Genomic DNA, 16045 nt, shown 5'->3' with positions numbered 1-16045 from the left:
AGCCCTTTCAACTAACACACTTCAAGTCGTCAGTCCATCTGGTTGGTGGACGTCCTTTGCTTCATAGTGCTTCTTGTCTTGGCCTCCACTAGACAATACGTTTTGAAGAACAGTTAGACCAGCTACAAAACTCTGGTGTGTGTATAATTTGTGCCTTTTTTGTATTCTTCTCTGACTGCTTTTCTAGGTGTTTTTTTTTTATTTTTTGTACGCTTCTTAAATGCTTACTTGATGAGGGTTATTTCAAAGCCTTCAACTTTGAGAATCATTAATATTTTTCACTAGCCCCTTTAGATGGTTTGTATGTTGAAATTATAGTTCCATTCCCCATATCTGTAAAATTCTCAGCACTTTTTTATACTAGCAGCATATTTAGTTGTATTAATTGAGATCTTCTGACTATTAGCCAATATAGGTTTTATTTGTATCTTGTAAATATTGTAAATATTTTCTTAGAAAGCTGAAGCTTTCTATAGCTTACGAATATATCGTTCTCATAAAGTGCAAAATCTAATAAGCTTAATGACTTTTTTATAAAAATGAATAATATACCATGAGAAATTGTTTCTGAGTGCCCAAGCTCATAAAACTATACATTCTGTTTTCAAATTTACGCAAGAAAAGAAAGAAGTTCTGATAGTGGAAGATGGAAACGATCTACAAATAATAATCAGTTACATACCAAGGCTAAGGAATTCAACATGAAAATAACGCCACGAAAAAAACAATAAGTCTAGTAGTATCAAAAGAACCAACCAATAAAGTGCAACCTTGATATTGAAAACCAAATGGTAGAACAAGTAATGAAATTTAAATACCTTAGAATTCAGATATCAGGTGATCAAAAACTCTACTGTGGATAAAGTTAAGGAACAAGTAACAAAAGTCGCGGGATGCTTTACTGGCACAATATGGTGAAACGAACACCTGAAAATGGAACCATATACAAATATATAATCTGACCTGCCATGGCGAATATGCTAGGAACAAAAATACGTGAAACTAGCATAATGCAAAGATACTTCGATGGACAAAACAAGGAGTAATCAGATCAGATACATGCGAAAGATATACCACGTAAATAAGTGGGTGCAAGATAGAAAGGAAGAATGGAAAAGGCACATTAATACTATGGCAAAAAACATAATAGCTAGAATATCCCAAGTCAAGTCACCAGTCTTAAGAAGAATCACGGGTTTACCTAGAAAGAGGAGAAGGCTAATATTTCAATAACATAAGAAGCAACGTTGAAAAAAAAAGAAGAGGAAAAAATAACTATAATATATTAATGACTGGTGACAGCAAAACTCTAAAATATTGATTTTCTAACGCGGCATAAGCGACCGTTTTATCATTCTTCAGGTTAGCTCAATGCGGCGTTGTAGTTATTTCTCTCTGATTGTAACTCAATAGTGAATGCATGAAATATTATTTTAGATTATAGATAAAAATGTAGTTTATTTACTCGACACTTGACACCTATGTATATAGAGACAACCCTTTAAACATTGCAACCGTAGTCATAAATCTTTTCTTACTAATTTTAGTTGCTAGTAGTCTGTTGCTTGCTTTGTAATTTTCTTTCGTCTTTCTCTCTTTTTTTCTGCTTTTTTGCGTAATTGGTGCACACTCTGAAGTTTCTCCGCCTTGTGTAGCTTTGGACAAATGAATTCGAGAGAGAGGCGCAGCAACGTCTCCAAACAGGATCTGGCCAGAGCGACGTTGGTAACGATCACTAACAATATCGGATCTATAGCGAGGATGTGTGCGATACAGGAAAAAATTGAAAGGGTAAGAAATTTTATTTACTTATAATATATATATATATATATATATATATATATATATATATATATATATATATATATATATATATATATAAGAAAAAAGAAGTACTTGTGACTCGTTTGGAAACTATATATATATATATATATATATATATATATATATATATATATATATATATATATATATATATATATATATATATACTACGTTAGGTTTTGAATTATATATTGTACACTACCTAAAGCGCTAAAATCGACAACATTGCCTCGTACGAGTTAATTGTAATTCTTCGATGCCTAGACAGAAAACGAGAAAACCGTTTAGTAACACATAACAACGCATGGGGTATGCATCTCTGTCTGTCGATTTTTGTTTTCATTACGCATACCCTCTCATTTTTTATATCATTAATTCGATAAAAATACACTGACCTTTATAAATCGGTGCATATGTATGGGTTTTTAATAATGTGAACAATTTTGTGGTTGAAATAAAAATAAAAGCGCATTTCTTTTGTCACCAAGTGCTCGGTCAGAGTGACCAATGAGCACTCTTGGCGCGCATCGCGCCGCCTTCCTTCTTTTTCCTATTTTCTTATTGGTCTTTTGGTTTTAATCTTGTAAAATATTATGTATAAATATTAGTTGATTTCCAAACCAAAGGACAGTCTACCTCGGTCTCTCCTAGAGCCCTAAACTCTAGGGAGCCGACTAGCGGGGCTCTGCTCTACCTACTTTAGACTCTGAAGCTTTGTATTCGTCTTATACAAATTAGTTTTATTTTATTATCCTTCGAAAACAATTCTCAACGTCCCAACGTGAGAAAGGGATAAGTGCCTAGGGTGTTCCGCACACCGAATTCACGAAATAACCTAGAGCAGAGCGTACGGTGGGAGACGGAGACACTTTAAAAAGATAAAACAAAAAATATACTCTTATTGAAAATAAAAAATAATTCCTAATAAAATAAGAAATAATTCTTTATGCCCTACAAAAATGATTCAAATATTTTACTTCTTACGGCTGAACAGTATCCCAATCTGTCATAAAAACTCTGCGGACAGATGTAAGAGTTTCTGCTTTTTAAATGTCCCCAAAAAAAAAGTCCATGGGTGTAAGATCTGGAGATCGCACAGCCCACTTAATTTCGCCTGTTCCACTGATAATTCGATTCGGGAAAGTATTGTTTAAGTACTCTCTAATTATTCGAGCGTTGTGAACTGAACAGCCGTCTTGATGAAACCAAACATTCTCCAGATTTACATCAGGAAGATTGAGAATATCGGGAAGAGCATGATTCTGTAACAAATCGAGATATACTCTACCATTCAAGTTGCCCTCAATCAAAAATGGACCTATTATGTGGTCTCATAAAATGCCAGCCAGAAGTTAACTTTTTGAGGACGTTGAGTTCGGTAAACAACACTTCTTTGCTGGTTTTCCCGCGCCCAATATCTCGTTATGGAAGGATTGGATAAAGCTGCTGCGTTTTCGAATATTTAAAATTCTTGTAACCTTGCTTTTTCCATACTTGCGTTACAGTAACATTGCTAACATCTATCTTTCTACTTGAACGTGTTGAATCTACATATCTCGTTTGTTGGATTTTCTTTCTTCAACTTTTTCTGGTGACACTTATTGAGCGTGACATTTTCTGCAATTTTTGAGGCAATAAAACCACTCAAAATTTTTAACAATAGTATGAATTGACTGTCCGCAAGGAATTGGTCTCCCCTCAAAAAACACAGAAAATAAATCTACACACTGTTATGCAGAATTACCTCCATAAAACCATTATTATTTGAACCTTTTCTGCGAGCGTATAAACAGACATGTTATTGCTTTAAACAACCACTGTATAATGACAAATTATTGGCGACGGATTAACAGAGGTTCGTGGAAAGTCGACGGCGCGCATTGTTGCCATTTATAGTGTATATATCTAAAAAGTATATTATATATATATATATATATATATATATATATATATATATATATATATATATATATAGTGTATATATCTAAAGTGAATTTTAATTCCGTATAAACTTATCATTTACGGTAGGATGTACTCAGTTAGGAATAAAATGAGCGAAAAATTACGTATTTTAATTAAAAATAAGATATTTTAAGGTATTTGGTATTTTCCAAATTATATCTTTGAATCCATGTTTTTGTTTAGTATTTTGGAAGTAGTAGGTGTGAAAAGAAAATTAATTCTGCTTAAATTAAAAATAATTCCAAACAGTTAGAAATTCTAATCCAAATAAAATTCTTAGCGAATTAAATGGTCAAGCAAACCACTACCTTGTGCCAAAGAGAAACCAAATCTATTATTAAATGTGTATTATAAAAAGATCGCCATATGGTATAGAATGGATTTTAGAGGGTTTATCACCTTTTTGCCAATACTTTACATTTTAACACTGAGTTTATTTCTATACATTAGGTTAACGATTGTTTACGATATCAGCCGTAACGTATAAAAAATAACAAAATCAACCTACGCTAACAGTTGTGAATCAATATCCTAATATAATATCTCTACGATCCGATATGTATCGTATTTATACCTATAAATATCTAAATAGTTGTGTATTTTCAATGTCAGCTTAGATGTTATTGTTTATGAACTGAAGACACTGTCTATGCCACCAATACGTACTTTCAACTCGGGTTAATGGATTAAATTTTAAACATATTTCTCTTTATATTAATTATGAATTCTTTCTATTATAATTTATTCCGTATAATTTATTTATTATATTAATATTCCGTAAGGCGCTCAGTTTTTTTTTGCTGATATGTTTTGGCTAAGTCGATTATCTGTTGTCTCAGTTGTTCCAAGTTGATGGCTCGCTTGAATTCTTGCCTGTACAATTTGGTGTTTAGCATCCCCCAAAAATATAAATCTAGGGGAGTTAAGTCGAGTGATCAAGGGAGCCATTTTACTGTACCTTGTATACTAACCACACGTTCACGAAAAATTAATGTTAAATAATCTCATAACGGTCTGTGCATTATGTGAAGGATAGCAGTCTTGTTGAAACCAAATTTCGTTTAAGTTGATTTAAAGATGTTGAAGTGCAGGAATAATTTGATTTCGCTGTAATTGAAGATATTTTACTGCGTTTAGATTTCCTTTGATAAAAAAATAATATGATCTCCCAAAATTCCAATCCAAACATTCAACTTTTGTGTATACTTCTTAAGCACAGAGGCACTCAAATGCTTATTTTCCTGAGACCAATAACGTACAACGGATAGATTATGTGAAAGAGGACTCGTCTGTAAACAAAATATTCTTCAAAAAATTATTATTTTCATTGGATTTCTCAATCATAATTTCACAGAATTCCTTCTGTTTAAAATGATCATTAGGAACTATTTTTTTAGTGATCTGCACTTTATAACTATGGTAGTTCTTTTTTCAAAATATTCCCCACTGTTCATACTCAGACAATGCACAGACCTGGGTTTCTAATTTCTCGTACTTGACTAATTTTCTTTTCCCGAGGTGGATCTGATGGGCAGCCGTTTTTACATCTGCCAACAAGGTTTAGATATCTGGAAACAGATATAACTAGTTACGGAGATGTTGTAGAAGAAGTACGACAACAAAGCTTCAAAGCAAGTAAAGCGGCGGGATCTCTTAATGACACAATCTGGAAGAACAAACACCTAAGACAAGACACAAAAACAAGAATCTATAAAGCAGCAAATAGACCTATATTAACATACACGGCGGAGACAAGGCCTGACACATCTAAAACCAGACGATTATTAGAAACAACAGAGATGAAAATACTCCGACGAATATCAGAGAAAAGTCTGTTGGATAGGGAGAGCAGCGAAAACATAAGAAGAGCATGCAATATAGAAGACATAGATGGATGGGTGACAAAACGGAAACAATAGTGGATAGGATAGTACGAATAGCACGAGATAAATCCCCAAATAAGAAAGAAAAATATGGTGCGACAATTTAAACAATTTAGGAGGCTAATATTGAAGAAGAAATATACTTTAAAGACTACATACAAGAAGGAAGAAGAAGACATTAATACAGCCAAACTTTTCAAATTGATGAGTAATGGACAATACAGTTATTCTACAAGTATTGGCCTACTTTCAAAAGCTGTACTGAATAAATTAATAGTTTCTTGTACATAATGGCCTCCAAAGTACCATTTTATCATTTGTACTCTTTCTGCATTTGTTTAAACAGTCGGCATATTGAATCTTTATTGTCACACCTAGCTAGTTCTGAAATAAATGAGAGATCTTACTTTAAAGAGTTTAATTGGATCGGAAACAATCGAGTTTATTGTTCGGTGTAACGCTATGATGGGCGTTCATGCACAATGTGGAAGGGAAAATAGGAGAAAATATGATTGTGATCTTGTGTAAACATAATTTCAGTATCTTTGTTAAAGATCTTGCTAATTTTGTAATAGTAATCATAAGTTTTTTCTGAATCTGTACTTATATATCATTTCATAAATTATAATAAATTATTTCAAAATGTAGGATACATTTTCAGTGTGTTATATATTTCATCAAAAAGTATAAAATAAAAATTTCTTTATCCCTTTCGTTCCACATAGTTTTTTGACACTGCACTCATCCACGTAGACATTTTCATTTCTACTTTTTAGTCATTTCATACTAACTGATTGATACGTTTGTATATTAAAAGCAAGTCTTTTTATTTTTAGGTGGTCTTCATCGGCAACTTTTTAAGAGTAAATCCAATAGCAATGAAACTACTTGCTTATGCTATGGATTACTGGTCCGACGGTACAATGAAGGCACTTTTCTTGGAACACGAAGGATATTTTGGAGCAGTAGGATGCCTTCTGCAGTTCCATGAAGAATTAAAAAGTTAAATGACAAAATCATCTGTGCACATATATTATATAATTATATGCGAATACTTAAATTAGTTTCTGTGAGATAACATGTATCTCTTTCGCGAAAGGAAGTTATAGAGGGTAATGATTGTTAGATTGTCGAAAGTATATTCCGTTTACTATTTGTTTGTATAAAAAAAATTCACAAATAATCCTAACAGGAATCTTGCTTTAAACATCGATTCTTTGATATATTATCGATAATCGAATACTATCGATATTTAGTGACGACGTGATGACGTTTACAGTTAATATTCGTCATTATCCCATCATCGTAAAAATTTAAAAAATTTATCAATATATAGAGCTCGACAGTGTTCATCTCTGAGAGTACATGAGATTAGTTGAAATCATAATTTTATATTAAACCATACTGTATAAATATTATAGTAATAAAAAAGTGTATTTATTTCTGTAAATTGCATTTTTAGCTATTGACCATTTCCTTATAAATCCGTTGTACGTCATCCAATTTGAAGTTGACATTTCCGCATTTGTCAGATTCTCAAATTATTGATAGTTTTTCGACAGTGAATTTTTAGAATTAAACTTAAGGTTTAACTTACCGTCTAGAATGCTAAAAAATGACATATTTTCAACAATTTTTTTTGTATCTTATCTATTATATATGGCAAACTTTTTTTTATATTATACTTTAACTTTTGAAGATTACAAATTTTTTTTCTCATTGTTCAGTATTTTAAAGATGACGCCAAAAATTGTTCGTCCAATAATTATTGCTTCATGGCGGACATTTAATCTCCAGAACTGAAATATAAAATTCGACAAGGGTTTTAAAAAAAGAAGTGCCCTTACGTGATAGTTTACCAGAAAAATTTTAAATTCTTAAAAAGAAACAAAATCGCCGACTTTTTTTAGTCACAAAATTTTTTTTTTGGTTAAATTGTAGTACACTATCGTAGAGAAAACCAAGACAAACAAAATGCATCAAGGCTTTTATTAATTTTTGTGACTGAAAAAAGCCGAAAAAAGGTAAATTTTTGAAGAATTTTTTTTAATGTCCGCCATTTTGTTTTATTTTAAAAATTTTCTATTTTTCTGGTAAGCTATCATATAGTCGGTTCGCTACTCCCAGTCCTAACTGTCTAGTGAATTTAATAATTATTTTTTTGCGAAGTTAGTTACTTTTTGACAGACTAGAAGTGGCTGGAAATTACTATACAACCGACAATCAATATTTATTTATTTGCACTGTATAATAAATAGTTATGTTAAATTATAACAACTGAAATATATTTTTTAAATATATAATATTTAGTATACACTTCCACTATTTATAATATTTCTTCTTTCTTCAATGAAAGGAGTCTGTAATAGAAGTTTATTTAAGCTGTTAATACTGTGAGCTAGGAACTTTTGTGCTGTAGGTTTCCAGCTATGAATCTGTCAAAAGATGCCCGAGTTGAGCGAATGGACCTTACTAGGTCAATTCTTTTTTGGTCGAAAAATTTTTGGCACAATCTAAAATACACGAAGAATGGAAAAAAATAAAAAAAAAATGTATATAATCTTTAAAAGTTGTATAATAATATAAAGGAAGTTTAATTGCCATTTATAATAAATAAGATACAAAAAAATATTGTTGAAAATGTGGCATTTACAAATCTAATAACGCCAGAAGATATAATAAAACTGATATAACATGACTGTATTGCTGCTTATCTATCTCACCAGTCACTGGTATCAGAGGCCTTACGTTGTCACTCTCGTTTGAAAAAAAAATTAAGTTAGTTAAGACACAGTTTCTTACCAGAACTATTTAGTTGTTTTGACACTTTGTTGATATAAATACAATAATTGCTTATTCACAATAGGTACTTATTATATGGAACTTTGTGATATTAATAAAAGTACATAAACAACAAACTCTGTTCAGTAGTGTCTAACTGTAATTTGCACATCATAAATGGAAGGTCAGTTGGCTTACTGTTTTTTCAATATTTGCGTTGTTTGCATTACTGGCTCCTCTACAATGCGACTTAACAGCCCAATATAGAGGCGTCTTCAATGAAATCTGGCTCTGGGTCATATAGAGTTTGCCGGACTGAGTTAAGACACGTGCTACATTTGTAGCTGAAGCGTTCAATGATATGGTCCGTTAGCTCAGCTCGGGAATATTTTGACAGATTTATTGTCGGAAACATACAACACAAAAATTCCTACTTCTCAGTATTAATAGGCCTTTTCATCACCCGCCATTTTTTTCCTATACTTTTTTATCAATGACGTATAATAGTTTTGTTCACTTACAGTCCCTGACCGATTCGGGATTAATGTGGTGCGCTGGCGCGATTAGTTACTAGTTTTTAACAGTCAATTCTCCGCGAACGATTTCCGGACGTTTCTGACTGTTTCTAACCCCAAAACATCAACACGTTGTTTTGTTTATAGGTACAAGGAGGAACACAGAAGTTTGACAAAATTTTATTTTAAAGACGATATTACCAAAAATATTAATTATGTGTTCACATGTACTTTATTGTTATTTATATTACTAAACCAACGTATTTGTGTACAAAAAAACTGTACGAAAAAAATGGCTGACATCATTTTGTGATGAATAGTCCTATAACCCAAATGAACTTACTGTTGCAGATTTTTTTCATTTGGAAAAGATGAATAGTCATGAATATTGGGAGTGTATATTCATTAATTTTCGTTAAAAACTTTCCATTTGTAAATACCAATCTATAAACGGCTAAAAAATTCAAAAGTAACCATTTCAATTTTAGTTTTAATTGATGCAGTTTTATTTTGTTTATAAACTGCATGTCAATATTTTTTTGTTTTTTAGTTACAATTTATAGTGACTCTGGATAGCCGAATACAATTTAATGTTGTTGACTTCAAGAAATAAAAAAAAAATTGAAAACAGAAGAATAATGATGGATGTGTAGGTGTATTAATTTTGATTAAAAACTTTTTATTTGTAAATATTAATATTAAACGACTATAAAATTTCAAAAATAAACATCTAAACCTTTGTTTTAATTGATACCTGTACGTAAAATAGCATTTAGCGCAAAATTAATTACTAAATTTACTAAACATTTGGGACTGAGTTCAGTGAATAAAGTATATTTATTGTTTTTTTGAGTACCAAACTTTTGTTTTTGTTTTATTAAGAATGTCAGCTATATAAGTCAAAAAATTTATCGTTAGAGAATGTTTAAACAATTGATTGTAAAGTTACGATGTAGAAATGTCACTTATGGCGTGCAGCGGACTTAAAACTTAGAAAAAAGAAAATAATGTATAAACACTTTCATCATCTCTCAGAAAAATTTCTGTCTATGTTATTAAGGAATTATACTTCAACACATTGTTTCAAAAACAAGCAAGTCTAAGGACTTTTAATGCATGTGGCGTAGAGCAGTTAGCTTAAATTTATTGAATATCCAAATATAAACACTGCTAATTTTACTTTTGTCTGCAGTGTGATATCGATCACTTTTGTTACAAAATATATCACTATGCTCTGCCTTATGCTTAAAAAATAACAAATTTTTATTAAAATTGCCTTAAAACGAATAAGTACCTCTATCGATATAATATCGATACTGTTAAATGTTTTTATGTTAAAATTGTTTTTCTAAACTTTATAATGTGTATAAATTGCTTACTTTTCTTCTGTCTGGCATGTTCTCAATTTAGCGAAGACTTACACTGTAAATTGTATGTGTATGAAAACAAATCTAGTTATCGATAAAGGAGTAAACTGCTGTATACAATTAAACGTCTTTTGTTTATTTAGAGTTTATTGTCCCACGATCGGTAATATTTCAATCAGTTTTTTGGACATGCCATACAGAAAAATTAAGGTACCGAATATTGAATACTGGGTGTATGTAGAAAAAACCTTGTATGATAGGTGCCCTACTGGATACCGTTAGCTGTTTAATAAAATATCTAAACGAAGTAAGTAGGAGATGTACTTAAGAGATTAATGATAAGGTATATGAACTTGTTTATGGAAGAAGTTTTAAAAAATATTTTGTGTTGTTAGAATATTAACATTCCTAAAAGTGCTTCAAGATATAGAGGACATCTAACATATTTTTGTTCAATGTCTAATTTGATATTTAATAGTTTATTTAGTTATCAGTTTGTTTAATAACAAACCGAGCTTGAGTTGCATAATAACCAAAAACTTTCTAAAATATACAGTGTTCTGTAAACTATATTTTTGAAAATAATTTTTTACATGTTAATTTAAAAAGAAATGTAAATACTATCAAATTTGTCAAAACTTTTGACAAAGAAAGAAACGATCGTGATCAATTATTACAGTTAACAATATGTTGCTGTAACTATTTTTATGCAGTTAAATTTCCTTTAAAGGCAGGTTGACACGATCCAAATGTACTTGGTTGATCCACACGTTGCCGCTCTTATTTACATCCCTATAATCATTATGTGCTGGATTGTAGAGCTCTGTTCTCTTAGAAATTTAGCTTTGAGTCTAGCATCGTTGTTATCTTATATTTTTAAAATAAAAACAATAATATAACTTCAAAGTTTTATACTAACAACAAAGCTACCTTTTTCTAACAGAACACGTGTCGATAACCAACAAACGCTTAATTTTTTTAGTATTTTGTGAATTGGACACATACAGTGGCTGCAAAGCACTGCTTTCATATACAGTCGATGCAGCAGATACAATAATATTATTTCAAAGAAAATAATTATCGTCAAATTACTTCTACTTTAGATCAAAGAGTTTTTTATCAGTAAGAACGTACCAACCAATGACCGGAGTCCTTTTATTCGATCAATAAATGCCTCGCTATTCATCTGCTGTGTTAAAGCATTAATTTATGTTTGAAATAATTTAATTGTAGACACAATTCTGTAACAGTTTTTATTTTTTCTTTAAATTTTTGGAGATTAGTAATCAAAATCGTTATTTAGTACATTTTTTTAAGTGTAAATGGTTATATAGGCTATGTTTTGAAGAACCTTTGAAAGAATTTATTTATTTATTTAGTAGTACAGTTGATTTAGCACAAACTTTTAGACAGAAAGTACATGACTTTTTGCAAGATTAGACACTCAGTATTTTAAATTTTAACGATCGGTATGTAGTTCAGCGACACAGGATTGTTCCTATTTTCTACCATCCAAGGTAGATGGCTCCGACGATCTTTGTTCACTCAGTGACTGAGGAATTTGGGTGAGATGCCTGCATATCTGATTTGGAGTTTGTTTTCAACCTATCACTATCTGGTGAGGCCCATAAAGGTGAAACTTTTAGACAGAAAGCATAGTGCATTGATGTCTTCGTGATATACCCAGCACTACAACCCGAGGTAAGGCTTTGCTGACTGAAGATCCGAAGATTCTTCTGACGATTTTTCTCTCAACCATTGTATATGTCAGCGTCCACATCTCATATCCTGATTTTTGATTAACAGATCTGTTCTAATTTATGCTGTTCTTACTCCTTTTCTCAGGAATATATTAAAGAGGAGAGGTAACAGTGTGCCTCCCTGTTTTGGGCCACTGTTTCATTTCAAACGACTCCGAGGGTTGGTTACCTATCCTAAAACTGTCCTGAGTCATAAAATAAATGAATAAAATTAAGACAACTCTATTGCCTGTTTTTATGTACCAAACATAAAAATATCACCAAGTTTCAGAAATTGCTTCATAATTTATTAACAGTGTTTAATTTACATAGTATTGGAGAAGTGCATATCAACTTACATTGTTTTTTTTTGTAAATTATTTCAGTTTTCCACAATTCTTCCAATTACTCATGAAAAAAATGAGAACTAGGTGATATTTTTAAATCTTTGTATTTATTCCGAAAATAAGACGAAAAATTACTACAAAATTATATTCCAGCGTAGTCTATTCCGATAGCTGACTATGAAAGGAAGGGGAGAGGTGTGTCAATACTTACAAAAAAAACTCAAACCAACATAACTTTTTATTGACTCATCAAGAAATGATCATTTTTTGGCACAAAATAGCTATACTAATAAGGTATACTTAAACAAAACAAAAATAAAATAACTTTAAGGTATTTTTACAATTGCAATTTTACTAAACAAATCAGAATGAATATGGTCCCACCGAGGGTGTCGATTGTTGCACTTCCCAGTGTTCATTGTTACACAATAAATGAAGTGATACTAAATAAAAATCGTTATAAAATTTAGAATATATTAAAGAATTCTAATGAACAGAACAAAACACAAAATAAGAAAAGTTTGAACGTATAAATCAATTATGAAAATTATCATTCGGATAAACAATTGAGGCCAATATCGTGGAAAATCTGATCGTCAACTGGACATATTCCTGTCCATTCAAATCCAGCAATTATGTTAGATGCTATGACAGCTGACAATAAGTCTGTTTCAACCAGTTCTGGTAAATCATAGATTGTCATTCGTTGATGGTTTCGCATCCAAATATCGACTGCAATATTAAATTTCGTCTGAAAGGGTCCAAATACAGATCTGTCGAGCGTTTGGAGCTTGTGCGACGTGTGTGGGGAGAATAATAATATAACAAAAAGTTTTCCCTGCAGAAATTGATCACAAACAAGCTCATAATAATATGATAGTTATGATTATCCATTACTACCAAAACACGATTTTCTTCAGTTGGTTTTGCAAACTTTGTAAAATAATTAACAAGAAATCTGCTGGCTGCATCTAGCCACTTTTATTAGCAGAACCGTTACAACCAGTAGGATTGGAGCAATTCTTATAAAATGCTATTGAATTTTTTTTCTGGGAAAGGCAAAGAAAGGAGGTACAGCATTAACAGCTAAACGAACTGTGGCCAGAGTCCCTCTTTCTTGTGATATGACTGACCCAACTTGTGTGCGACACACCCAGCGACTCTGTAGGTAAAACAGAATCGCACTGGTCGTCAGTTGATGTACAATTCTTTTTTCTGTGAATCATAGATGGCCCTGTGATAGCATGGTGATAGCAATGTAACAATATGTAACAATTACCTTGCTGTAACGATTGACACACCTCCCCTTACTCGCTTTATAAGCGAGAAATTCGGAGTTCAATGTCTGTAAATATCCAAGCTTTGTAGTTTCAATTTATAAATTACTTTACAATATTAAACAGGGCTGATGTAAATATTTTTGGTCATCAGATGATATCAAGAGACAGCGACAAACAAACTCTATTGATTGTCCATTCGGCAAACATAACGGTTGCTTTTTAATTCAAAACTTTATGTGAATGTTATCAGATATTTCCATAATAATATATTTTTACATTTTTATACCTGAAAAACAGATTACTTTATTAACCTAACAGCTAATATATAGACATAGACAAAATTACTATATGTACGTTGATTTTTCGTCCCTAAATCACGTAATTTTCGTCACTATAACACCCAGAGATATTTTTGTTTAAATTGACGTATTTTTCATGTAATATTTACATCGTTAGACTCAAAGTTTGTTTGCTATTTATGGACCAAGAATACCTGTATCAATTCCTATACATATAACTCATGTTCGCATTGTACAAAGTGGAACTTTTAAAATACATGTTATATTAAATAATTTTGTAAAGCAATTTTTAAATTGTTATATGTACATAACATGTTGAACATTTTTAATATTATAAAATGTTTCTGTAAAGATCAGATTCAAATCAGCTAACAGCCATAACTGTAATTGAATTTGGTGAATTAGTAAAATCTAATTAGTTTTTTATTATTGTCATTAATTAAGGGGAATACTTCGCTACCCTACAACTCAACTCATGGTGTTTCTATTTTGTCTCTTTTTATTTTTTGATTGCATAGTCCTTTTTAGTTTTCAAAGATTGTGATATTCGGGAAAACTTACTTCTTCTTTATGTGTCATGTCTTCCAATAACATTGGCGACCTTCTATTTTTTTCCTGAATAAGTACATTACATTAATAGAACCAACCTACTTCATATTTCGAATATATCATGACGTGGGCAAAGAAAATTTTCTTCTTTTTGTGGTATTCAGAACCTCTCTTTCTTTGTTTAGACATTGTGAGACTGCTTGATTCAGCACTCTGTCCGTCTATAATATCTTTAACATTCTGCGGTAAGCCCACATCTTGAAATCCTCAATTATTTTACCCATAGTACTGGTTTAAAGACATTTCATATGTATTTACATTATGGTTAACAATAGCAATATTAGTACAACTTTTTTCTAGCACAAATTTACTTACAACTTAAACAATTTTAATTGTTTCTTATATTCAAATACACATTGAACAGAAGTAGTTGCCTAGAATAAATTTCTTACGAGAAAGATTCTTTGTCATCATCTCCGGTGTATATTTAGATTACTCCATGTATTGTATGAATCAATTTCGTTTTTTTATGGCATTAATAAAAAATTAAAGGATAAGATTAAACGCGCAACTACTTTTTATAAAATAATAGGATATTGTTTAAGAAGTACTGCTCTTGAAAGATTTCTGAAATGCACATTAATTATCAGGTACCCACTATTTTTGAAATGTTGGTATATTTTTATTTTAGATTATTAGCAATGTTTATTATTTATTGAAAAAGAGTTATATGTATTTACTATCATATTTATACGATTTTATACGAATAGGAAAATAGCTTTAATAAATGTTTTTATGCTAAATATGTTGTTATTTATCACTCTTTTGTCCCTTGAAAGTATAACATCATTTCTTCTCTATTTTCTCGACTACTTTCTCATTGTGATCCAGGAATTACGCTGAATATTTATTCAAGCATATCTCAATTGTGTATCTCATATAAAGCATGTGCCTGCTAGTGACGGAATACGGGCAACAGTACATTGGCTGATAGGGCAGTCCTTGGAATAGGCATTAAAGACAAATTTAAGCAGGTACGGGGTAATACTGTATTTTGGTAGCAGCCGTATTTTGACAAATCGTGCTGAATATGATGCTGATGGAAAAGACATTCAGGCATCATATTGTTACGATAAATATTACTCATATTTAACCTGTAAACATGTTATTATCCTAATAAGGATTTTCTAGTAGTTTCCCCTACGATAAAACCGGTCTTCTTTCCATGCCGTTCGAGAGAGTTCAGGGGTCAGCACAGGTCAACATCCGCCCGCTTCGAAGGGACTTCAGAACAACGGTTGATAAATATATTAGAGGAATTTTTATTGTGTTAGTTAGTCTGAATAATAATATCGATTCGAGTTTTGAAATGTAACGCGCGAATTGTCGGGAATATAAATTATAATAAATGTTGTAAATAAATTATATAATTATAGTGTAAAATAAATTAGTGTAATATTGTATAAATAAAGACTTTAATAAACTAAGTGTTAGAATAT

General features: G+C 31.1%; 1 protein-coding gene across 5 annotated transcripts in view; it reads left to right on the top strand.

The window, feature by feature from the left end:
- Nucleotides 1-15349, top strand: part of fbl (pantothenate kinase 3 fbl) — a 121676-nt gene extending 106327 nt beyond the window's left edge. For 4 of the 5 annotated variants that reach the window (XM_072520136.1, XM_072520135.1, XM_072520137.1 and 1 more), the window contains 2 exons: nucleotides 1638-1791; nucleotides 6506-15349. In XM_072520136.1, coding sequence (XP_072376237.1) covers nucleotides 1638-1791; nucleotides 6506-6676 — 325 coding nt within the window. In that variant the 3' untranslated portion in view covers nucleotides 6677-15349. The remainder of the gene's footprint in view (nucleotides 1-1637; nucleotides 1792-6505) is intronic. The other variant, XM_072520138.1, reaches the window with a different exon arrangement.
- Nucleotides 15350-16045: the final 696 nt, after the last annotated feature.

The sequence above is a fragment of the Diabrotica undecimpunctata genome, chromosome 1 (assembly GCF_040954645.1).
Source record: "Diabrotica undecimpunctata isolate CICGRU chromosome 1, icDiaUnde3, whole genome shotgun sequence".
In the NCBI taxonomy this organism is placed as follows: Eukaryota; Metazoa; Arthropoda; class Insecta; order Coleoptera; family Chrysomelidae; genus Diabrotica; species Diabrotica undecimpunctata.
This window is presented reverse-complemented; position numbering and strand designations above follow the sequence as displayed.